The 26,790-nt window shown below is 45.7% G+C and overlaps 1 protein-coding gene across 5 annotated transcripts in view; it reads right to left on the reverse strand.

The window, feature by feature from the left end:
- The window catches only part of LOC149340733 (dopamine D2-like receptor), a 564,508-nt gene that overhangs the window by 28,568 nt on the left and 509,150 nt on the right, over window positions 1–26,790 (reverse strand). For all 5 annotated transcript variants that reach the window (XM_089549571.1, XM_089549570.1, XM_089549569.1 and 2 more), the window contains 3 exons: window positions 21,861–21,970; window positions 8,053–8,533; window positions 4,521–4,790 (listed from right to left, as the gene is read on the reverse strand). In XM_089549571.1, the coding sequence (XP_089405697.1) occupies window positions 4,521–4,790; window positions 8,053–8,533; window positions 21,861–21,970 (861 nt within the window). The remainder of the gene's footprint in view (window positions 1–4,520; window positions 4,791–8,052; window positions 8,534–21,860; window positions 21,971–26,790) is intronic.

Raw genomic sequence — 26,790 nt, forward strand, 5'->3', positions numbered from 1 at the left:
GCGCCGTGCGTTAAGGTAATGCGCTTTTATGCGTGTTTTTATGGCGGAATCTTGCGCCACTTTCGCGCCATAAAAAGGGCTGAGTGCGCCCATTTTACGAGCGCTTGGTCCGCGTCGCCGTTTATACGGGCTATTTCTGCGTTCGCATTCATTTTTGCTGACGCCTGACAGCTGTTAAGAAACAGTCTTGAGGCGCGTAAAGTATCTAACGGAAGGCTTTCAGGCAGCCAGGCGGCTAAGTTAGCACGACAAACGAAGAAAGCGAACAAGGAACATAATGCACCCCGTTTGTTACGTCCGCGCGTAAGAAAATTGCAATGACAGCATGGTCCTAGAGATCTTCGTGCCAGCTAGGAGCAAGGAAATAAGAAAATAAAGAAGCTTGTATTACAAAGCCCAACCTTCCTGAACCAGCGAGGAAACCTAATCTCGGCAGTGAAAGAATAGATTGCCTCCTTTGAACATTCGCGAGAAACACGGATCACCCGAACTTTCCAGTGATTTCTCAGACTGTGTACGTCATTAACGCCGCAGAGATTGCAGGTTACATCACCTAATCGCCATCTCGTTGTCTGTCGCACTTTCTCGGGCGCGGTCTGCCTTGTCCACTCATTTCGTTCTTTTTATTTTTCTTTTTTTTTTTGATGAATCTTTCCCGTTAGCGGTTACGACTACCAGATACTTCTGTTTTTTTTTTAGAAAAAAAAGATAATAAGATTGTAATGCACAAGAAAATGTTCTGAGGAGTTCCTAACTGAACCGAAGCAAACCGTGCTGAAGTGATCATATATATTCACGCGAAAAAGTTTTTTATATGTTTTCTTTTGTTCCTCTCAGTCTGGCGCGACCATTCCAAAGCAAAAATTTGTTGAGCGACACGACTTTCGTAACTGCCGCCGCGGTGGCTCAGTGGCTATGGTGCTCGGCTGCTGTCCCGAAAGACGCGGGTTCGATCCCGGCCGCGGCGGTTGAATTTCTTTGGAGGAGAAATTCGAGGCCCGTGTACTGTGCGATGTCAGTGCACGTTAAAGAACCCCAGGTGGTCGAAATTTCTGGAGCCCTCCACTACGGCGTCTCTCATAGCCTTAGCCGCTTTGGGACGTTAAACCCCATAAATCAATCAATCAATCAAATCGACTTTCGTAACTCACAAGCGTTCGCTTTCGCATCTGTCGCAAGAAATTTATCGCCCGACTGCATGGCGGGTTCGGTTCCATTAAAAAATTAATCAAAGCGAAAAAACTGATAGCAGAAAAAAAACAAACTTTTTGGCTGCCAACAGAGCCACATGGGCTTTCGTGTCAAATTTAAAAAGAACACAGCTCGCAAAACACTTTTCGTTACAGAATCGGTGTTCTTGGCTTCGCCTTCGAAGAACGATGACTCGCCACTTTGTGAACGTGCAGCTGACATAAGAGTGATGAAAATCTGGGAACAAAACAAGCCTCCTTAAGCGCCATGGACGTAGACTTATTTACTGACGTAATTATGCGCGTAAAAATATAAATTGAATGTATAAACAACGACTGAATAAAAAGTGCTATCAGCCTAATTCGAATGCATACTCATAAAAGCATGCACAGTAGCTGCATTCTTCAGCAATTTTTTTTACAACTTATTGTTTCCGCCACCCATTCGTGAGATTACAGGTAAACGCTAATAATCATTAGTTATAAAAGCAGGAATCATCAACAAAATTGTTAAGAAATACGGTAGCATAACAATTTCATTCGAAGAGAATACAGACTGTCAAAAAAAAAGTGCTCCGCGTATTGTGAAGTGGCTGCTTTAGTTTAACATTCGCAAAGCAATAGGTTGCCGCTGTTTGCCACCGCTGGCATCATTATTTCACAACATCCGTGCTTCAGGTGGTTATATCCTTATGCGTGCGAAGAACCACCTAGTCTTCCACGCCTATGGTTGGTTCCTGGTTGGTCACGGCACATACGCTGCTAGCCAGTAACAAAACCGAAAGTATCTCGATTTGGCCGCAGAGAGCATTATAGCTTGCATGCCTTTATTCTTGCATAAGTTAAGTACTTAAAGCATAATTTTAGGTAGCTACCCTACATAGTTATATTGAGGTAAAGCTACGTCACATGCGCATGGACGAAGTTAAATGCCATCTTTGATGTAAGCATCACTATACATCAAGCGCATGGGTATGGGCTAGCGCGCAGAGTCTTCCGCACATTGCTGAGAACGCAGCGCTAAAGCGCCACCAACATACCATCTTATCACGGAAGTATTCATTCAAAAATGCGTAGATTGATCGCATAGGCCAGTCTGACGGCAGTATATAAACACTTTGTTCGCCCGGAACTTCAACCAGAACATACCAGGGCCGGAACTCATTGCGAATTCGGGCGAACAATGAATTTTTTGGGCTGCATTAACATTTGTTATAAGCCATGGAATACGCAGTTGGCATCTGCGACACCGCCCACGACTGCATAGCTGTAGTCAGATATATTTACCGCCGCGAGACAGAAGAGGACCTGAGAGATGTGCCGTTCTGGGAGTATGCGCGGACTCGGCATAAAGCACTTCACTATGGAAACTAATCCTCCAGCTTAACTAGCTTTGTACTCGGTCGCCCCCCCCCCCCCCCCCTCCCCCCTGCCTCATTTTCTCGGGCGTCATGATGTATTGTGAAACACGCCTGCCGTCCAAATACTGAAAATGATATTTGGTAATATAATATAGTGCTAGGCTTTTCCGTCGGAGTTACTGTGGGGAAAAAAATAAAAACTGCGTGAAGTTCTAAACTTGCACCAATATTTGGACATAACTCATTTTTCACGCAGTAAATCAACACAAACAAAATTTAACATTTAATAACGATACGTTAAGATAGCATTGAACGCATAACATTTGTCTTGTCTAGTTAAATATTAGCATTCTCTTTGAGAGAAAATCGTTAACATAAAATGAGCATTGAACTCTCAAAAACGAATCGCCCTCTTTCACGTGGTTGTAATAATTTTTGGCGGTTTTATGATACTGTATAACACGATTATTTTCTAATCCTTTCTCTCAAGTCATGCTACCGAGCTATTCTATATGATCTAATTTCGTTCGAGCGTGCTTAACATAACCTTTTTCGCTTACTCATATTTTATAAGATTGTTTCAAATATTGTGTAATGCTGTACAATGCTATACAAGCCAAATTCATATTCTTGTGAGCCCACGGTCAAGTCTGCGATGCCGAGCACGTTAAGAGTGAGAATTGTGACCGGTCAGCCAGGTGGGCGCCCGTTGATCGAAATCGCAGTGGTAGTTATTGAAAATGTCTACCCAAGCTGCTGCCGAGAAACACGGCTGATTTTTCGTTTTCAGTGTTTTTTTTTTTCTATGAGTGGATCCGCATAATAGGCGCAGCAGCTGACGAGCTGTGCACCTGTTCTTGACTGGAAACTCGACGTACGTCTAGGCCGGAAAATTCAATCTTACCTTACAGAAAGTTTCCTCTCTAAAGCGCTGATGCGAAGTTTAGAAACTGGAAGCCGCTCAAGAGATTGCTACATTTTTCAGGAAATCTACCACAGCCTAACTCTTCAGTTTTGTTCAATTGTACCAACATTCTCTTGAGGATAATGGAAGCTCGTTGTATCGACAGAAACGAGTTTGGCTGAAAAAAAAAATGTTTCGGACTCTGCCTGACAGCCGTCAGGGGGATATTCTATGTTGAGCCCTACAGCCCACACACTAAGTTCCTTTCTAAAGAGAGCCCCGGCGCATTGGCGCAGTCACTCGACATCCATCTCAGGGTGAATTCTAATGAGCCTACTCTCACAGATTGCATCGCGATACGGGGGTATGACTCTTACAAACTGCATCGCGTTAAGGTGGTATAAATTACATCCTTTGTTCATGCAAATTTCAGAACTTGAAATATACGCTAGGGGCAGTGACCATACAGCGGTGGCTGCTTGCTTATCACTTCTAGTTTTAGTTTGTTCGCGTTTAACGTCCCAAAGCGACTCCGGCTATGAGGGACGCCGTAGTGAAGGGCTCATCACTTCTGTCAAGGCGAAGTAAATAAAGAACCACACAGCTAGTAAAACAATGTGCCTTTCACAAATCACTGGTTAGATGCAGATACGCATTTTCTCCCCATCATTTACCGGAATGTGCTTACCAACGCTGCTCTGCCCCACATGTCAGAAGCAATGTAGTATACGCACAGTTCTGATTTCTTTAGGGAATAGAGGCTGGCCTCGCATCCTTTGAAGAAGAGAGGTTGAAGGCGATGGAGAAATTAGCCCGGGTAAGCCCACACCTTGGATCTGGCCCTTGCTGTTTAATTGGTGTGCACCCAGCAGTTTGCGCAAGCTTAAAAACATCGAAGCTTCCAGTACACAAGGTACCGAAGGAGAAGGCAAGAGCAATATAACCTAATAAAGGAAATGTTTGGGAGAACAGCCTGATTACTTAGAGGTTAGGCAATTTTTTTTTGCTGTGTCGGCGTGAACGACGCTGCCCGTTAGTTCAGAGCTTTCCCGCGAAGGTGCGCACCTTGTTCAGGTGCTCCTGGCGGGGAAAGTGCGCCTCGTCGACATTCGAGTCCACGTAGCCGGAGTCGTGGTTCCTGTTGTGCGCCACGTGCGACGGTGGGTCACTGCCCGAGGTGCCGGTGGGCGCCGCCAGGAAGCTGGCGTCCTCCTCGTCGCAGTCGGCCCACTTGTCTCCGCCGGCCTCGGTGGGCAGGTCGTCGAAATCGTCCTCGTCCGGCTGGCTGCCACTGCCGGTGTTCGCCGTCAGCGGGTCCGCCACCACGCAGCTCACCTGCGTCACCGACACGGGTGGTTTTTTTTTTTTTGCCGAGGAATGCTTTAGCGGCAATGAGAGAGCCTTAACAACCTCCACACTTAACAACTCCACAAGGTGCTATTAACGTAGATCGTATGGTATGGTACGGTACGCTACGGCACGGTACGGTACGGTACGGTACGGTACGGTACGGTACAGTATGGTATGGTATGGTATGGTATGGTATGGTATGGTATGATACGGTATGGTAAGATAAGGTATGGTATGGTATGGTATGGTATGGTATGGTATGGTATGGTATGGTATGGTATGGTATGATATGGTGTGGTATGGTATGGTATGGTATGATATGGTATGGTATGATACGGCATGGTATGATATGGTATGGTATGGCATGATATGGTATGGTATGGCATGGTATTATACGGCATGGTATGGTATGATACGGTATGGTATGGTATTGTATGTGGAGTTTTAACGTCTCAAAGCTGCACACAGTGGTTATGAAAGACGTCGTAGTGGAAGGTTCCGAATTAATTTGACCACATCTGTTTCTTTTAAGGTTTTGCATTTCACCTGCATCGAAATGCGCCCGCCGCTTGTTTGCAGCTGATATGTCGGGACTGAAAACTCGTGCGTTCAGGTTCTCGTCAATAAAAGGATGTCCAAGAATGCCGGGAAGCAGGCATCTTCAGTAAAGAGCATTGCGCGATAATTTGATCCAGATGGGGCTAATTCATTTGTGCTTTATAATAACGACAGTATAGCTTTATTATCAATTTTCTTTTTATTGTACGGGAGGAGGGCTGAATATCTGATAATTTCTTATTTATACCACGCACTCCTTTCTCCCTTTTTTATTCTCTTCATTTGTTCGTTAGGTTTGGTTTGTGGTTTATGGGTGTTTAGCATCTCAAAGTGACCCAGGCTATGAGGGACGTCGTAGTGAAGGTCTCCGAAAATTTCGACAACCTGGGGTTCTCTGATTTGCACTGACATCGCACAGTACAAGGACCTCTAGAATTTCGCCTCCATCGAAATTCGACCGCCGCGGCCGGGATCGAAACCGCGTCTTTCGGGTCAGCAGCCAAGCACCATAACCATTGAGCCATCGCTGCGGCTCATTTGTTCCTTAACGGTTGGGCTCGAGCGTAACTGCGGCTCCTGGCGACCCACGGAGGCTGTCTCGCAGACTCCAGGTATTCAAGTGCTCTGACCCGTTGGCATTTTATTTACAAATATAACACATACAAAAAATATCCCGTGAAAGTGAACTGGAGGTGGTAGCAGTGTGATGGATTCTAGGCACAAGATATTGTCCTTCGCTTCAAATAATCTTGAGTTTTTTTAGCATCAACAGCAGCATCAACAGCAGCTGTAGCATCAACAGTATCAACAACAACAGCTTTTGTAGCACAGTTAGCACTATGAAACCCAATAAAGAAACGTACCAACTGGTCTTTATTCGCATTTGGTGAAAAACGCCGTGGTCCTTCGTTTATACTTGTGCCGCCTAGGTTTAATAAAATAAACTGCATAGGTACTTTTGTGTGCCTTTCTTTTTTTTTTTGTAGCTTACGAGGAACAAGAGATTGCGAAGACATTTAAGAATGACACTCGACACACAGTGGAAAATGTGCATCAAAGCAGACAGCAGAAGCCAGTGGCGTTTGTCATTCAGAAAAGCCTCAAAAGGCATGGTAAGTGAAAACCGCTGCAGTTTTAAGCACTTTCAAGTAACTTGCGTTTAGAAAGACGAAGACGAAAAATTTTTCCATCGCCATTGCATTTATACATTATAGAAGCTACCAAAGCCTCAAAAGACTGAATTCTACCGTCTGCCCCTGCTCCTTTTTTAAGACTGAAAAGCATTAATTTAGGCTCCTTTATTAATTACATCGGTTTCATGAACGTATCAGAAGGAAATGGTAAAAATACGTCAACGGTGCACAGGCAAGCAACTTATACAACTAGCAAGAGCCATGTAAAGGATGTAAAAATAAGTTGAATTACTTGAATTAGCGGTACTCTCACTCCTACGCGACAATCAGCATTAAATGCCTATAAGAAGTCGAAAACCGAAGTTGAGTGACGGCGTCCTCAGGCTACGGAATGGTCAGAATAAGCACGATTTCACTGTAAGCATCTTCAGGGCACGTTGCATTTTAAGTGCTTGAAGAATTCTGGCTTCTCCTGCCACCACCTGTAGGCGGTTAGACGCGTATTTTTCCCTTGATTTTATTTCCCTTCCTCTGATATGATCAACTGGCAATACTGTAATGGTATTTAATGTTAAATGTCTTCGTTTTTTTTCCAGAAATATATAAAGAAATCTTCACAAACACAGTTGAAAAAAAAAACGAATCACATTATTAGTCTTATCTGTAAATTATAACATTGTTTACTAATTAGGGTCAATAAAATTAGAGGGTACAAAAAGTAAAGGCAACGCGCATAATTATAACTGCTCTTTAATTAGCCATATTGGTCCTGCCTTAAATGGCTGTTTAGAGTTAGCCATATTGGTCCTGCCTTAAATGGCTGTTTAAAAAGCCTACGGGTTTTTACAAAATATGTTTTATTAAGCAGATGAATGAAATTGAATGATGACGCCCTAGGCAATGTGGGAAAGTTGTATGTTTAAGAGCGCCAAATATTGCGCAAAATTCTCGCACTGCAACTAAACAAGGACAATACTACATAGCCATAGGCATGCTTTTTAGTGCGTGTGCATTTTCATTGTCTTCGTATTTCACTAACACGGTGTGTACCTGAGCTTTTCAGTGCTTTCTCTTGAAGGTGATTTTTTTTATTGTTTTCATATTACGTCAGATATTTGTATATCTAATCTAATTGACAATGTGATGTTGCTGTCTGTTGCCAATTCTGCGTGCACTGGCCACGGACCTTGCTATGGTAGCTCAGTGGCTTTTTTTTTTTTCGGTCCTCGCCATGTTTGACGTTGAAGTAAAATAATGCTTCTCTGTTTCTGTTGCAGCCTATTGGAGGCTGCAGTTAAATAGGGACTTCATTTATTCTCGGTTCATTATTTATGTTAGTTTTGTCGTACGCTGTTGTCCACGAACACCGGATAATACGACGGGAGAGTCTTGGAGTCTCCAGACGAAAGGTAGACCTTATACAACTCTACGCCTCCTTCACCATTATTATTGATCTTACCTAGATAGCATTTTTGCTTTCAGCCTCTTGGAGCCCCCGAAGGAAAGAAAGAGCTGTTACTTTGCTTTAACCCTCCTCTGGTGTTATGCCGCCTCACCTGGAGGCTCTTGTTCCCGTTCCTGTTGTCCGCAGGTCTCGGCTGTCCTCCCGGCGTGGTCTGTGCGCCTGTGGCAGTTCCATTCCCATTCCCTGCTACCACGAGGCCACCGCCCCGGTGCGTCGCATTGTTGGCGTTGGCGATGGGCGGCGGACCACCTTCGAGCACCAGCCCCTTGAGGCGGGCCTCCTTCTTGGCGACCGCCTTGCGCGCCCGCTCGTGGATGACGCGGAAGATCTTGTAGTAGAGGAACACCATGACCAGGCAGGGGATGTAGAAGGAGCTGAGCGACGAGTAGAGGATGAAGTCCGAGTTGTAGAAGATGCACAGGTGGGGTACACGCTGCGGCGACGTGTTGAGGCCGAGCATGATGGGCGACCCGATGGCCGCCGACACGACCCACACGATCACGATGGTGAGCGCCACGCGTTTGCTGTTCTTGTGCTTAGAGTACTTGATGGGCTGAGTCACGGCGATGAACCTGCGATGCGAAAAAGACAAGCTGAGCACGGAGCAAACACTCGTAATGCCCGGCGGCTTACTTTCAGCGAGCACCTGAAATGGCTCGAGCTCTAATGACGAGTCCGCATCTCTAATTTTTTTTTTCCTTATGATTCTCCCACTCCGCGTATCAGCACCAGGGCGCACTGCGAGACATTCCCTAGGGGCACTGGCCACCGACGTGTATCAGCTCGGCATTACTTAGCCATCACTAACCAGCAGCTTATTTCGCTAATGCGAGAACTGCTAACGCAGTTAGCATACCCTTGAGATGAGTCCGCACGGTTTCACGAGAAACGAACGGTACAGCTTCATCGTTAGATCTAGTCCCGATGCGAGCAATATGGCTTAACCAGCATTAATGCAGACAGCAACAATGCCAGAAGTGCCAGCAGTGCAGCTTGTTAATACGTAGAAACGACTGAAACTGAACCAGAACCATTTCCTGGCTCCGAATATCTTAAGCCCTAAAGTCAGTAGTCAGGACGCTTACGGTAAAATGCAGCGGCTTCCGGGATCAGCATAAATCTTCGCCAGGTCACATATGAGAAAAAACACTGCGACAGAAATATTTCTCTAAGTGAAAAAATAAAGCCAGTATTGTATCACACACTGGGCTTCAAGACGAACAGAAATTTTCTGAAGGGGTCTGAAGGCAGCATGCACCCATGTCAATCCCTGTATAAGAAAATATACAAAGGAAAACGAATTGTGACAGCGCCTTCAGGCATTAAATAAACAGAAACACCGAACGCGAAGCTCTTCAAGAACGTAAACGGATGGCGGCAGCGGTTTATTTCAGTTGCCTTCTCAAGCACCCATTCATGACAATCACGTAGTGCTTCAATTACAAGAGGTAAGGCCCTGCTGCAGGCATCTCTACTTTTTTTTTTCCCTGCGAACAACCACAGAGCAGAAAGGACGTTTTCTTGAATTAAAAAAAAGAATATAAGTGGTACTTTTATCGCACAAAGAAAAAATACCCTCATAAAAAGACGAGCAATAGAAGCAAATAGCTATTTCCTGTTTCTAGATGTAACTGAGCTCGGCGGAACTGAAAAAGACGCCCAAAGTAGCTGCAATGTTTCCGGATAGAGATTTAGTTATCCTGAAATGTACGGGCCTAAAGAAAAATAGCTGTATATTTAAACGACTTCCACGAAAAAAAAGATAAGGGGGGAAACGAAACGCGTTGCCTAGCGTTTAGCTCAGAGACGTGTGCTCAGCATTATAATCAGTCTCCGTTACGGCGCTTTCCTCTACCTTCGAGCAGGCATGGCAAGGCCATTAGAGAAACTCAATGGTTGTTTGTTTTTATGCGCGCTTTTGTTCTTCCGGGCCAGTCAACATTCATGGAATTCTATTGCTGCTTAGTGGTTTTATTGAGCATGTAAACAAAAATCTGCTTTTCTCACCCCTCTTCTGCAGCCCTGCTTCTAACTCGAGACCGAAGTAGAAAGTCGTGTAAGGTAACACTGCTCACTTTTATTTTTTGTTTTCAAGCCTCCATTTCCGAGCAAGCGACAGGTCATAGCTGACAGCCGAATATGCGCATGTTATAATGCTTGGTACAAGCTAAATAGAAAATTAATTAAGAATATCAAAACTACCTCATGCGATGTCGAGTGATTGACTGAACGTGAGTTTTATAAAACAAATGGTCTTCATGCGCACTTTGCTCGAAGCATCTGTGCTGACTTGTGGCCCCACCATTGTCCGGCGGTGGGGGTGGATGCTGTTTCAGTAGCCACTGACTGCCATAAAGCATGCTCCTCGGGCCTTCTGCAACGAAGTCCATGAGCTTTGCCCAGAGCAGAACGACTTTAATGGAAGAACCCAGTCGCTGTACTTTGCCGGGCTGACAGGAAATACGAAGTTCTGTGAGCTTCTTCGTACGTAGCTCCGAATACCCCTGACACTGTCAGACGATGTGTGTAGTAGTCGTCAGTCTTCGGCAGTGACGGCACATCTCTTCGCAGAAGTCATTGTCGAAAATTTGTATTGTAAGGACGGGGCTCATGCAGTATTGGTTGCGAGGTGGCGGACTAGCGTTTGCATGCCCGTCGACAGCTCTTCCGACATAGACAGCACATGGCGCGCCTGCGCCTGCAAGCACTCCTTTCTATCTCTCACGAAGGAGGTACAGAAAGGCCTGGCGACATCGTTTCTCCAGAATTTGTTTGAAGGAGTCCAGCGGGCAGGTATGTGTACTCGCTAAGGTGGTGTGCGTTCAGCGTCGTCGCCATCTTGTATCTGATGCTCCTCACTGTGGGGCCATTCGTTGTCTTCGATGCCTGTGTGTGTAGGAGCCTAGAAAATTGTGACATTAATGTTGATTATCAGGTTCAGTTATTGAAATATAGTGACTGAATAACTATGGTCGTGCATGTGAACGGACTCACGCTCATTCGTCTTCACGCTTCGAACGCATGAGAAGAGTCCGTGAAGAGGTAAGACTGTGTCTGGACTCATGACGAGAAAAGGCTTGTAGTGCTCAATAGGAGGCTTTTACAAGCGCTCTTAGCTCTACCTACGTAGTGTCGTGTCGTTGACGATAGGCAGTGCAGCCATACTCGCCACGCGATGGGTGATGTCGGCCCACGCCACTGCCCGAACGTGCTTGAGTACTGCATAAGCGCTGGTACTGTTGTCACTGGCTGTTGGGAGCACAATCTGTGCCATATCGTTGTATATGACAGTGGTGTGGTAGCCGGTGGTTTTTGGGCTATGCTAGCGCTGGGCGTCTCAGCGAAACGCTTGCCTGGCTCCGAGGTGCCACATTGTGCAGCCGTATTTCGTGGGAATGATTTGCTATTTGCGAGTGAAACTGTAGACGTCCACGAAGGATGGGAATTGTCATTTGAAGGGCGAACCTCTCTTGTTGGTGCAATCTGAAGCTGCTGCTGGATACGCACATCCATGATCACATCCTGCAATAAGGTCGCCTAAGCTAGCTTTGCCTCTACACGATTCCTATTGTGGCATTAACCGCTTTAAAGGAGGAAACCAAATTTTGTGCCTTTGCGCATGCCGTGGGCGCGCCCGTGAGTGTGTGTTCAGAGGGGGGCAAAACAGAAGACAAATAAAATTACAGCAGATTTAGCTGCGAAGTATGTGCGCTAGCATGTCGCGTTTCATTTCGTTTTGAGGCCGTTTGAAGCTTTGAGGGCACTGCGATAGCGTTGTGTTCTGGATGCATTGCGCACGGATGGAAGTTGATGAAGACGACAACATTCCATGCACAGCGCGAGAGAGTGGCACCAGTTAAACAGGAGGGATGATCAGTTGCGTCGACAGCATAGTGCTCTCGTGCAGCGGCCAGCGAAGCTGATCTGATCGCGCCGCAGCGGGTTCTAAACCCATGATCAGTGCAGTCGTGACCACATTTATTTTATTTCTGCAGATCAAGCTGGCTGCAGAAAAACAGACAGCAGGGTTTTTTGTTTGAGAATGGCAGCCTTAGCGCAAGTGCGCAAAAGGATCAGTGAATACCATTTGGATATGTTCGCATGTTTTTTGAGCGTTTGGTCATGCAGTTGAAGAATGAGCATGGTTTTACGAAATAGACGAAATATCCCCGAAAAGTGTGTTTCAAGATTTTGTCTCATAATTAATTGTGCACATTCTTTCATTCTCCTATTTATTCAATTTTTTTTCTTTCCCCGACTTCGTTGCCCAAGTAGCGATCACTCGTGCAGTGTTTGTTAAAAAAGCAGTGGTCGGAATGAATAAAGCAAAGAGTGGTAAGAGCACGGCGATATGTAGTTGGGATTTGCAGTAGTTTAGCACGCAAATAATAGTTCTCAGCCGAATCGCTGCAAAAAAAAAAAATCAATAAATAAAGGGAGAAAGAGAGAATGAATCAACCGTGCGGCACAATCGTTACTGCTTAAGTTCTTAATCTAAACTTTATACGCTTCCTACGCCGAAACTTACGGTACCCGATGGGTATCCGAAAGAATTATTTTGATATGCTAACAATATGCTATTCTCGTGATCTGCTCTCATTGTTACTGACAACGATATTTCATGCTTACAAACAGACCTAACAAGAATTGAATCGTGGTGTTCGAATTGGAAAATGAATTTAAATGTCAAAAAGTGCATTCATGTTTGTTTTACTAGAATGAAAAAAAACAACTGATTCTCGATACATGATTAACAACGAACTAATACGTAAAGAGGCAGCAAATAAGTATTTAGGCATAACGCTGGCATCTGATTGTTCCTGGAACGCGCACATTGATGACTTGGTGCGCAGGGCAAGTAGAGCACTGAATTTTATTCAACGCAATTTGCGATGTTCGCATGTCAATAAAAAACACTGCTTATCTGAGTTGCGTCAGAGCTATTTTGGAGTATGGCTGTGCGGTTTGGGACCCTTCGAACAAGACGCTCACTGAGCACATTGAACGAATTCAAAACCGTGCAGCCAGGTTTGTCTTAGGACGATTCCGAAGGCGGGGTAGCGTAAGTGCCATGAAGAATCAGCTCAACTGGGAACTACTTGCCTCTCGCCGAAGAAAACTAAGACTTAAACTTTTGTACACAATATGTCATAATAAAACAGGTACTAATAGAGAAACCTATCTGAAAGAGCCTCACTATGTTTCAAGGCGCACAGATTATAGTCTCAAAATTCTTGAGTATCACTCAAGGACTGGCACTTACGCAAACTCCTTTTTTGTTAAAACAAAAGGCGAATGGAATCGACTCAGTGAAATGCAGGTGTGCTGTACTCACGAGGATGTATTTCTTTAAATGCTGTAACCCCCCTGCTGTAACGCCTATGGGCGCTGCGGGGTAACCTCTGAATAAAGAAAAAAAAATTCTACATCCATTTCGCCTTGTGCCACTTTAAGCTCATGCATATATGAAAACGCTGTGCTGTTGTTAGCGAGGTTGAGTTTTCCATAATATAAGCAGCAGACATTAAGCGTTAGGGAGTAAAATGGAGTGAAAATGCTAAGATTATGGTAACTCCGCCTTATGCTCGCAAGGTACGAAAACTGAAAAGAAAAAATGAAGCAATACGAGGATGTAGGAAAACTGAAATCACATTTTCGCGATATTGCGTTTCGGTCCGGTTTCTACATAGTTAGAAAAAAATTACAACTACTGGGTATGCAGAGCAAGAATTACAAAAAAAAAAAGAAAAGTAGGAAATCTATATTAGGTTGCAATCACGCCTTTTGCTGAACGTAGCAGAGCTGCTGCTGGCAATTTTTTAAAAAGAAAAGTTATCCTGTATTTCTTAACACCTCTCAGTGCGTATTCTGCAGTATATGCTGCCACAGACTGGCATAATAATCGCGTATTCCTGGCGCAATACCATTTGCCGTTCAGCAAGCTCTGTGCAGGTCGAGAGTTAGACGAAAACTCGTATGGTCGGGGACAAACATACTGACGGGGAAGAAGGAACGCCGACCAAATGCAAAAACAAAAAACAGCAACAAAAAAAAAACAAGACGTTTCGGCTCACCTACGGGAGCCTTGTTCACACTGAAAAGAAGCAAGCAGCTGAGTGGCATTCAATATGTTTGAAAAGAGGGCGCAAGGAGCGTGCGTAGACTGGGTTCAGATTTTTATGGTTGCGGTTGAGGGCGTGACTAGTAGTTTGAATGACTAAATATTCCAAGTGCAGGCGAGGACGTAGCTTCTTTTCGGTTGACAGAACGTGTGCCCGGCCCCAGTCAGTGTCATGGCCTGTAGATACTGCGTGCTCGGCGATAGCATTGAAATCCACTTTTTTGTTACGTACATCGTTACTATGTTCTTTTAGCCGCCTCTCGAGGTTACCGGTTTCGCCAATGCATACGAAGTCACAGTCGGAACAAGGAACTTTACACACTACGCGAGGCTATTTTTCCTTGGGAAGGGAATCTTTGACGTTTACCAACGCATGACGAAATTCAGTATGAACAAGGCTCCCGTACGGAAGCCGAAACGTCTTGTTTTGTTTGTTTGTTTGTTTTTTACTTTTGGTCGGCGTTCCTTCTTCACCGTTAGTAAACTCTGTACAATTCATTATTAATTTCTTGCGCACTAAACTACTCAGTGGTGTTTGAAGCATACATCTAGTGATTTTATGGCCGTTAATTTCGGTTTCATCGAGCTGCTCTGTTTTGTTTTATTCACCTATATTTGACACAACCAGTAAATCTATTGACCTACAATCTGAAGTTCCACATGAGCAGAAGGTGCCTCCCCGGCAAACATTTCACGAGATGAACGCGCATCTACAGCTTCCTGAGAGATTTGCCCGGAAGGTGCCGCAAGCAATAGTTCAGACAGTGTTAGCCAACAACACGCCAAGTCGAAGATAAAGGAAAAGAAGAGCGTCAGTCCGACTTTTCCTCAGCACTGCTGCTACAGAGCACGAACGAGAGTAGCAAGTCTTTTCGCAACTTTTCCCAAGCCAGAAGTACTCCTCTTCTAGCTGTGCACAAACTGGATGCATTTCCCTACACTGCATAAGCGCACAACGCACAGAGCTAGAACAGCGTCCTCGTCTTGCCACATCGTACCGTAATCATAGGACCATGCACCACTAGCACTCAAAACTTCCACATGCGGATGAAACATACTGCGTTAAAAGGTCGGAGGAGGAGCCGAGCGGTATCCAGTGTCCTCTTGAAATTCTACCCGAAAGCAGCGCCTACCAACTTCTCTAATCACATCTGCAACAGCAGCAGAGTAGGCGACTTTTCTCCAAGCTTATCGATATGACAGCTTTACCGCGGGCGTATTTCTGGAGCTTCTGATACGAACAGACGTGGATGTATTCACCTCCTAAAGAAGTAGTGGGGTAAGTGCTCGAGATAGAGAGAGGGTAGCGTTGACACTGTGACCATCAGTCTGCTGTTCGTATCGAGCTGATGAGAGAGAAATTTTTCTAAGTCCAGTCCCACAAGCGCCAAAATCCGAGGATTGGGTTCATCTTTTAATGAGTTACTGCCAGGTAGATCTGTTTTGAAAATGAATGATACCCCAGCGGTTCTATTTTTGCTTGTAAGAACCAACCAAAAAGAATGACTGACGCAAGGCCTCTCCGTTTTCGGCTTCGAGCTCTCTGTGACTCGTGACTCCTGCGCCTTCAGTAGCCTTTTATTTGGCGCGCTGTTGTTTTCTATAATCGGCAGAAGTACGAGCAGACATCGCATAGCTGATAGCAAGGGTTTTCATTGATCGCCACCAATGGCATCAGCCAATTTGGCAGCTGAATTGGAAAAGTGAGCCTAGGAGACCTGTTAATGCGCTCCTTCCGGGGGAGGCCATCATCAGACAACGCACGTCGATCTAGCACCAAAATAAACGCAAAGAAACCGAGACGCACTCAAAAGCACACAGAAAACTGTTCTGTTAAAGAATAGGCAAGGACGTTAAGTATGGCTTGTGACAGCCACCTTTCAGAGGGCTTTTAGAAGCGATTCGATGCTCAAAAAGCAATGAAAAACATAGACTGGCATTGTGTATCCAGTCTGCCGTTTGTCACTTTTGTCCTTTCGCACTTCGCGTATAAAGACGATTTTTGTTTTTCGAAAGACTACGGGCTGTTTTCGACGCTAAATCAAGTGGAATGCGAGCTAGTGTTGGTTTACGACGACTCTGATTACCGAGTAGAAATAAGATTTATCTTGGTCAAAATCTGCCAAACTGATCCCTTCGTTGCATGTTATATTCGGGCTTGGAGAGGAAAGAATGGGAAACTATCAGCCGGTACGTCGCGGAACAATCGTTCTTGAAAGCTTGTTTAGTTGCAGAAAACCTGTGCTATTTCATGCACTTAGTCTACCGTGATGGGTTACGCGTCGAAAGGATGCATAAGAAAAGTGATTTGGATAAAGAAAGGAAGTAAGCAACAAATATGTGACAAAAAGGACACAATGAAAACAAAGAATGAAAAGTTAAAAGGTCAAAAACACTGAGCTGTAAAATGCGTGAACAAAAATTAAGAATAAAATTTGTTGAAAGCGGAGTACGCTATATATGCATTACGACGAAAATGCATTACGCGAGATGTGATACTGTGAGGAGTCTCCGATAAGTTATGGGCTAATGTCCCGCGAAACAGGCGCAGAAAACGAAATGTGTGACCCATAACACAGCTGAATGCCTGTAAACATTTCAAGCCAGTGTTTACGCATATTCGGTGAAAGCGTCTTCTCTCTCTCTCTCTAAGCAACCGAGGGAACAACTTGACTTCACTTAGCGAAAGACTTATTGTAGAGGGCGGCTCTGCTGCATGCTTCTTTCATTTTTCATGAAGAGAATATAATGCACAAGGCCAGACCGTAGGTTTATACTCCGGCCACTAGGAAAACAACGGCCTTGTTTTCATCCCCAGGAGGTTGCTGTCTGCATCGTGAAAAAAGCAAACAAACAAAAGACCTCCTCACCTTTCTGGGGAGGGGGGAGGAGAAAACCTTTTCAACTAATGAAAGAGAGAAGACGGTAGCGAACACAAGACACGAAGAACGATGATATCACGCAGTAAGGAGCGATGGCCGTGTTTAGTGGGGCATGTTTACGGTAGAACGTGTCCGGGAAGCGATTCCGCACCGATATTGAACTAAATAAAGAAAAGAAAACGCAGTGAGCAAAGAAGACAGCGAGTAATGGCCGATAATCAAGGACACTTACACAAACACAAACTGTGTGGTGAACAAAAACACTGAGCCACTACGTGACCACTAAAACACATTTACACATGCAAAAGAAAAAAAAAATAAGAGGGCTTCGAGGAAGACGCTCCGAAAGCTGCGAAGACTAGAGATAAGGGGCGTCGGAACCTACGTGGCGACGCCTGCAGCCAAAGAGCACATAAGCGCGGGGGCGAATAATGAATGAAATCAGCGCATTTGGAGCGAGCAACCTTTGGTGCTTTTCGTCGCGCGGGTTCCTAGCAAGATTCGTAATGCGGCTACGCTAGCAAAAAAAACAAAAGTTCCTAGGGTAACGCAGGCATCCGTAAAAAGAATAAAGCGCACAGGAAACAGAGAAAAAGGAGGAAGGAAAGAAAGGTAATGGCATCTTATGGAAGGAGAGTAACAACAAAAAAAAAATGGCAGAGTGCAGTCGTTCCGCAAGGAAGAAGCTGAGCGGCCAAATGTGGCCAGACTCTCTCCGTTATTGTGTAGAACCACCTCTGCGCGGTTTGTTTCAGTTCCAAAGGGCGGCGCCAGCGTTGCCGCTGCAACAACTTTTCTTTGAAGAAGAATCGAGAGAAAGCAGGGAGCTTATGGAAGCAGGGTATACATGCGGACTAGCGTCTAAGTGAATTTAGGGTATACATGCGGACTAGCGTCTAAGTGAATTTCAAAAATGCGGCAGAGTACCAGCCAACCAGCCCCTCCCCCCTTCTCCTTCTCTGTGAAATCCTCTTCCTTTCGCCGTTTTACCACCTCCCCACTATGCTTGCCTTTTTTTACTAAGCCTTCTCCCCTCGTTTTCTCTTTCTTCCCCCTGCTTTTTGTTCGACCGAAACCACACGCCCACAAAACAGTGACGCGCTGCATCATCAGGCAGCGCGCCCCACAACCTCCCGCTGGGGCGTATCCCCCTCTTCTCTAACCGCCTCCTCCTCAGCTCGGGCCTTTCGCGCTTGGTAATTTTCTCCTTTCCCCTCGACTGAACTCTCGCGCGCAAAAGCACGACCGACCGGCTACCGACCGCGAGTTCTGCTGCCGCTGCTGACGCCGTTTTGGGGAGCGCGCTGGAGAGACGATGAGGAGGCGGAAGAGGCGCCGGCTCCCTTTGTTGTTCCGGGACTGTTTAGCATATTTATGACTTCGTCGCCAAGCTATAAAATTTCGCTGACGCCCGCCAGATATTACTGCGCCAGTCGCGCTGACAAGCCAAACCAATTCTCGCCTTCTTTTTTCGTTCAGCTATGCTCGACAATAATCTTCCTCGTCTCTTTGTTCTTTGCTTATTTCTCCATCGCCCCACCGCAGAAATCAGAGCGATGTAGAAAGACGGATGAAAACAGGGGCAAGAGCTAGAGCGCGAAGCGCTGGCGGAGACCGCAAAATTGGCATCAGGGCTCAGGCGCTGTCTCTCACGCTTCGTTCTAGGGTACTCTTGTTTAGTTATTTATTTTTCCTTCCGCGGTAGCTGGAAAGTGACGAGAGGTCTTGTTCGTTCATCCCACTGAACCGGAAAAGGTCGCGGCACGCGAAACACGCTTTTTTGTTACCAGTGGCGTTTCTCTTTCTCTCTATCTCTCTCTCTACGGTGCTGGCTTGCTGGTCCGCTCGTTTACCCGCTGGCGCGATTGCCGTTTGAGGCAAATTCTGATTGGGCTTGGCTGAGCCGACGCTATTCCAGACTTTGTCCTTTTTCTGTTCGCGTAGCATTTTTTATTTGCGTATTTGTTATTCAGCGGAATGCAAATTACGCGTATGAACGACCCGAAAACATTTCGCTATAAAAGGCGGCAATGCTGCGGCCCGCACGGTTTTGATAAGTTCGTTTTGCTCGGTTCGTTAGCTCGAGGCATAACGCGAGGGCCTGTTTTGGCGAAACTCGGTAGCAGTGCCAACACGGCGAGGAGAAGAATGGGGATGGTGAAACGTGCCGGTCGTGCTTCACGCAGGATTACGTTCGCGGCGTGACAAGCGTGAAAAAAGAAAAGATAACCCATTGCGAGCGGATAACTGAATCAACACGTAATGTAATGATGATTAATGAAGCTGACAGGGACTCTACATAGGCTGCCTTTCCCTGTCAAAACATGACTTGAGTGGAATATCGGCAAACTGGCGAACTATGGCATCACGCCTTGGAGAATGCAATTATTTTTTGAAGCAATGGAAATTTTTAGAAAACAGGATGAACTTGGCCCATACAAGTCAATAAGGAGTCTAGCCAGTGGCGCGATGCAACAAAATGGCGCTTAGGGGCTCGAAGAAGAACGAGAAGCAGCCCACTTGAAGATAGAATGGCGAATAAAGAACGACTTGTGGATTATCCTTCTTTCAAGCATTGCCAGCTAAATGATTAATTTTGTACTCATTCTTTCGCTCCTAACTGAATGCCTCATAAAAGTAAGCAGCGGTGACCGGAGCTGACAAGAAGCTACTGAAATTTCTGCCCACTGTGATGCCTGTGCAATTTTTTTCGCATTCGTTAGAACTGAAATATCATATATACCACCTTGGGTCTACTTACTTTCCTTAACGATTACTGAGCCTTTACGCGTGAAATCAACGCTGTTGGTTATGAGCCAGGTAGGAAGCAGGGTTCCGGGCTAACGTTGACAACCCGAGCTGCTGCGAAGACATCAGTAAAAGGGTGATTTCGCATTTCGCCATATCGAAGCGCGGTCGCCGCGGTAGGCGTTTGATCCCGCGACCAAATACTTAGCAGTCGAACGCCAAGGCAGCCTTTTTATGTGCAACAGATTGATTTTATGTAGGACAGTTACGTACACCCGCTGTCCAAAGTTCATATACAAGGAGGCTCTGTACACGAAAAAAAATTCTTCACGTCCAAGGCGTATTGCTATAGATTTATTAGTGTACTAATTCATACAAACATTATTAGGTTGCATGTATGTTTTAGTGTGTTGAAATTTTTTCGGGAAATTTTTTCGCTGACATTACCTTCCATAAACTTTTGATGGCGGGCGAGCGACTACAAGCGTAATTCCTTTTCTATAATAGCTTAACATTCTGTGAATTTCTTCTCCACGCCTCGGCGTGCTGGCTCAAGCAAGAAGTCTAATCGCGTGACTTTTGCCTCACCAGCACGGCAGCATTCATGTAGCCAAAACACTAACGAACTCGAACTCAAACGCTCTTGATGGCAAATAATTAGCAAACAAAAGAAGTTAGGTGTACGAAGGTACACATTGTGGGGCAAATCAGCGCTAGCTGCGCAGAAAAGTGAAACGTCATTAGAACAGTCTCATGCGATGTGAAACCCTGATTAGAAACCAGAGATTGCACCGGACCGTGTAGTTGTTCCGTGCGAGTCCGGGCGGTCCGGTGCTCAATATACCAAGACAGAGAGCTCTCTGCACCTATAGCACCAATTCAGAGCGCCGGAAACGCCAAGCTGCCGCGATTCTCAGTCCGACATGATGATGATGATGTCCTCAGGCTTAATGGCACATATCCATGGCGTGGAATTGGCCAGGGTGCATAGCCGATACAAACGCACACATGCACAAGGAGTGACATCAGCTATGGTGACGCGCGCTGGTAATTGTACTTTTTTGGGGGGGAAAAGTAATCTATCTTCCTTAGTTAAATTTTGCTTTCAAAATAAAAAAATGGCTGAGGCTTAGCTAAGGTTAAGCCTAGTCAGATGCGAAGCATATTGATGGCTAGGCTTGGTAATACATGGCTTTCTTTGGTTGACGTTCATGCCGCTCTTCATCGGTCTCTGTGGCACGCTGAAGCTTTCGCTTCTCGTTCAAATCAGCCCTGCTTCTAGGCGGCATCCCAACACCTGCCGCCTCGTAAGTGCCCGGAGAGCGAGGCAAGCTCAGCTTTATACCGCTGCTGTAGCGTCACGTGGTCAGCTGCAGCGCCTCTGATGTGGAGCCTCCACCGCCGCGGCCGACCACGCGAGTCGGCAGCCCATCTCTCCTCTGCTGTGACGTCATGTTGTAACGTGGTGTCACGTGGTCACGTGGCCAATGGTAGCTCCACCGCCGCGCTCGACGGGCTGTAGTGTAGCTCTAGTAATATGCTTCGCATAAACAATGAAAATAAAAAGACTTCAAACTGTTTCTCCTGTCATGTTATTAGGCACGCGTAAAAAAAGTGAGGCCAGAACTTAGCGGATATTGAGAAGGCATGCGCGAACTGAATACTCGCGTCAAAAAATGCGTAGCTCGGAGGACGTCGACCTTTATCACCGCAGAGGCAGAGCTTAAGGATGCGGTTATTTTGTCCCGGGTAAGAAAAAAAGAGAGAAAAATGCGATGTTTTTCAATAAGGCACACGTTTCTGAAACGAAGCCTTAGTTTTAATGTGGATTCTTTTTTTTAATTTTCTATTCCTTCAATTTTGTTGCCGCTAGTCCAGAATATTGCAGAGATCGGATGTAGGCGTCGCTTCTCGTGGGTCTATAGCGCCAGAAGGAGAATGAGAGAGAGAGAGACAGGCAGACAGACAGTGAACGCTAGAGTAGCGGAGCCAAAGCCGATCGCGAGGGAGGTCCTCCGATATTGGAGAAAACAGCCGGAGGGGCTGGTGAGGTATTTAACGCTTCATTTTGTTGAAATGTCAAACGCTCACGCAAGGCCTTGTCGGATGGAGAGACAGAGAGGCAAGGGTGCTGCAGGGTATGCTCACCTGTCTATGCTGATGGCGACCAAGTTAAATATGGAAGCGGTGCTGCAGGTGACGTCAACCGCAATGTAGAAGTCGCACAGCGTTTCGCTCAGCTCCCAGTCCACGTTCACCTGCGAAAAGTGCACAAAAGTGGGTAAGGTTTGTGACGTGTGATCAACAAGAGAAAGGTCTGTACTGACTTTCAATTAGTTTCTACACATGACCCTTTATCACACTGGTCACAAGAAGGTTAAGAACCGTCTTGCAAATTACGGAAATTAATAATTCGACACAAGAATTAGCAACATGTGCAACTTGATACACTCGTGTCGCAGTGCAATGATATTTGCGAGTCATCAGTCATCACTACAAGAGACGGCGCAGGAATGAGGCTCGAAACATACAACTACATGTCATATATGTTTAGCATTGATTTTCTTTTTCGAAAGTTCGACGCTATCTGAGCGTCAGATAGGCGCGTTTGAGGAGGAAACTACGGACACTCCTTAGCGTACAAGACACGTCAAGGGAGTACAGGGAAAGCACTAAAGTGGTTAACTTCGCAGCGGAAGACCAAAAAATAAAGAAATGACTAATTCTTGCAAACTGCAACCATATCCTTAGCTGTTCGTACAGGGTTAGGAGCAACCTTTAAAAGGCCACAATGGCAAAACGCCTGCTAACACTGCTGGTAAAGAAAACAGGGCCAAATTACGGAACGCTCTGAATTTGAAGTCTAAATGGCTTCAAAGCCAAAATCTCTTTAGTAGTCCCTGACCACGGCCAAGTTGTGGTGAGGGCAGGCCAGTAGGAGAGGGTGCTTTGAGACTGTTTTGAGACCGTCTTCAGATTGAGAGCGTTTCGTAAATCGGCCCCACGTCGAAATCCCGTAGTGATGTGACCCAGTTGTTGATTGTTTGTAAAAAAAAAGAGTAATTACGCATTGGCACCCACTCAAGCGAAGCCATACGGCTACAGAGGAAAGCTAAGCAGCCTCAAGAGAAACTTCGTAGTTAAAGAAAATTTCGTCCCGTCTCGGGGTTCGAACCCGGGACCACCGATTCAATGGAGAAGTCACTCTACCAACTGAGCTAACCGCGACTTTTTTTTTTCTTTATTGCCTTAAAAGGCGTGGGAATACAGTGCATTACAACATATGTGACTATTTACATGGCTACAGCACTCCTCGCTTCCAGCGACCATTCCAACTTCTTCAGTTGGGATAGATTCTGGAAAAGGGATACAATTTCTTCGTCAAAACCTCGGTCTTTTAACACATCGTAAATTTTCAGGACACTCTCAACAAAATATTGATACACAGATCTGGCTCCAGGATCGCAATTGCGATATGCCATGGCACTAAGCCACACTGCATGCAAGCCAAGTAGAAAAATGGTGTCATATGGAGCTCCATCGTCTTCGACAGGCAGAAACCTAATGCCGTGCGGAGTGAGCGGCAAATCTTTCTTTATGGTTCGCTGCAACACGTCCCAAAAGAAGATTGCATTATTACAGTCGACAAAAACATGGTCAATTGTTTCCTCCTTCCTACACAGAAGGCAATGGGTGCCCCACGGGACGTACATGTCTCTTTCCTGTAACCAGCTTTTAACACGTAAGGTACCTGTGTGCAGCTGAAAGAAGAAAGTTTTTGCTGAAGGCGTTACCCACATTCTTCTTACCCTCTTTAACACATTTTGTCCCGGTGAGGCCCCAAAGGCCGACCCATACAAGGGAGCGGGAAAAAGGACGTGTAATAAGTCTTTCTTAAGTTGCCTTTTCTTCACAGTTGTCAAATATTCTCTGGAAAAACGGGTGGCAAGGAATCGATAAGATGCGACAACCTCACGGAGGTAACGGGACACACTGTAGCGACCACCTCCGGCAGAGGAGATTACAAAGTCTGGGAGTGCATTTGGCGACATAAACTGAACAAAGCACTGGAGGAAAGGGTTTCTTCTTTCGCGGAGAAACATGAAGCGCATGACCACTTGGCTTAAAAACAAGCTAACCGCGACGGCTAACATACGGTAGGACGAGAGCGAATTGATCAATAACTCGAAGTGGGAACAGAACAAACTTACTCCACCTTGAGGGATTCCCCTAGACACTTGACCAAAGTTTTTCAAGTGAACTACCTTTCTTGCAGCCGCTATGTGAAAAATGACTGGTTGGTTTATGGGGGTTATGCCCTAAGGTGACTGTGGCTGCAAGAGACGCCGTTTGGAGGGCTACGGTTAATTTCAACCACCTGGGTTTATTTAATGCTCACTGACATCGCACAGTACACGGACCTGTATAGCATTTCGCTTCCATCGAAAATGCGACTGCCGCAGCCGGGGTAGAAGGTGTACTATCGCGATCAAAAGTTTACAGGACAACCGTGCTCTATCGGCTGGTAACGATACCACGCTACCGAGCGACAAGGCGAAAATGCAATATACATTTTTCCGAGAACATGCGTCCCGTAATATTTTAGTCGCGATAGTACTACCTAGTGTACAGTGGTAGACAAATGTTAACGGGATTTGGATTTGCGGTAAACAGTTTATTTCTTCGCGGTTAAGCAAGTCAGTTTGCTAAATGCCCGGAAGCATGGCGGGACATTCAGGTTCTGCCCACTGGAACGAAACCCGCTTTCTTTGTAGCGAGGAAGCAGAAATAAATGTTTCTTTCCGCGATTCCTTAACCCGTATATTTCATTTAGTGACTACACCTACGTAGAGGTACAGGTATTATGAAAAGGAACACATAGTTCACTCTCTAGTGGGAAATTTGTTTCCAGTTTTACGTTGAACTAGAAAGGGCTTTAAAACATTATAAGTAGAGATGAAACGAACTCGGACGAAACAAAATCAATGAGTATTGTCTCTCGCATTTAAGAGAACACTGAAATGAAATATGAACAGAAACAATAGGTTATGAGAGACAGAAAAACTGCCTTTCGGGAACTATACTAGCATTTAATTTTTTTTTTTGCTGCGCAATAAGATGACACGAATTGCAAAAAAAAAAATATTCAAGTAAAGCCCCCAATTTTCTCATCCATTAACCCCCCCCCCCCCCCCCCCCCCATACGACGCGGGGACTTCTGCGTCATTTGTGCGAGGACACATTTGGAGCTTAGAAAAGTGGCCGGAGAAGTCGACATTGCGGGAAGCAACATAAACAAGACAGCACCCCCCCCCCCCCTCTCCTCATCGGCAACTGCGGCGAGCTTCTCGAGAAGACGTTCTCACCAAAATGGACCGTGACGCTGCTCCCGGAAGTGAAACTCCGTCTACAGAAGCAGGTTTACACTTCAGCGATTTGAGCCCTGTACTGAGCGCAAGGCGCTCCACAGATGTCGTGTTGCTGCAGTTGCTGGGTACAACGCCCCTCCCCCTTTGCCTTCCACTCCTCCAAGGCGGCAGCCAGCGAGGCCTCGAATTCGGCTCAGCACGACGCCGTGGACTCGTCGTCATGCGACCAAGTGGAAATCGAGCTCACAAACGTCCGGTTTGAACTTGCCAGAAGAACACAGTACCGGTAGGAAGAAAAACTGGCCGAGTTGGTGAAGGCTACGTGTTTTGAACAGCGCGAAAAAGGAGGACGCCAGGTATCATACAGAAGCGCTACCTACATGTAACAAGCGTTTTTGTTTTCGTTGGAACACATGGTTTTTTTAAAAAAATCACGAATAGTGGGTCACGTAGAATCACAAAAACTAAACAAAGGCAAATGTTAAGACCAAAACGAACTAACGCGTCAAACACATGAGGCTACAAATAATACTTCGGATGCATATCACATCGCGAGACCAAATACACCATATGTCGCCAAACCCTAGGTTTTGTCGCAGCCTAGTGAACTGAACTATCTTGACAAGGCTCTTGCAGTCTCATGAGGGTTGCAGCATATGTCTGGTTTGGTCCTAACACTCGTCTTTGTTTTTGTTTTTGAGCGCCTGCGCTAGCTACCATTCGTGCTTGTAAAAAAAAAATCGTCGTGTTTTATAGTAAAAAGAATCAGTTGATAGACTGCTCTTCTGTATGCCCCTTGCTGCGTCCTTTTTTTTTTTTTTCGTGATATTCGAAATTTCCGGAGCCCTCCACTACGGCGTCTCTCATAGCCTTAGTCGCTTTGGGACGTTAAACCCCATAAACCAACCAACCCAACCAAAATGCGGCGTCTCATGGGAACTAGTCTCTCAGGCGTGTTCAGGACACGCCGACTCATAACCAGCACCTGTCGTACAAAATTTAGGGCAGGCTTACCGAAAGCCTGACTGGTTATGGTTGCATTATGGCCCTAGAAAGGCCATCTCTTCCCCAGCGATACCGCCAAATTCATAACTTTTTGCTATAGGTATGAGACAAAGAAAAATAAAGGGCCATTTTTCTTCGAATCTTGAGACCGCGTAATGTCGGGAGAAAATGGCTACTTTGCCGGTTTTATCGAGAACGAAACCGCCTGACCCGCCAAACTGGACAAGTCGTACAGAGCGCGACTTCCCGTCAAAACTTACACTCGTGGAGTTCGTTCAATAAGTTTGACTAAATTTGATGCGAGAGAAATAGGCCGAATGTTATCGATAACGAAACCTTTCCTAGGATCCCTGAAGCAGTAAGTTGGCTTTCGGGACTTTCCAGTCGGGAGAGAGCCAAGCCGCCTCTATAGCTAGATAGATAAATTTACTGAAACGAAGGCAAATAGGTCGGCCAGAAAGACTGATATCTGGCCTGCTACTCAGCAGTGGGGAAGGGAGGAGAAAAAGAAAGAGGGTCATGATGCACTGTTAGCAAAAAAACACCCAAAAGGGAGTAAATGGCTTGTCCTCTAACGCACACCCAAAAGGAGGTTTTTTTACTCCATATGTATGGTGTTTTTTATTTACTCTCTTATATAACGGAGTTATTTTGGAGTATAAGGAAGTGAATTTTTTACTACCCACAGAAATGGAGAGCAGAAA

This window comes from Amblyomma mixtum, chromosome 6 (assembly GCF_055824585.1).
Source record: "Amblyomma mixtum isolate Tamu chromosome 6, ASM5582458v1, whole genome shotgun sequence".
Classification (NCBI taxonomy): domain Eukaryota; kingdom Metazoa; phylum Arthropoda; class Arachnida; order Ixodida; family Ixodidae; genus Amblyomma; species Amblyomma mixtum.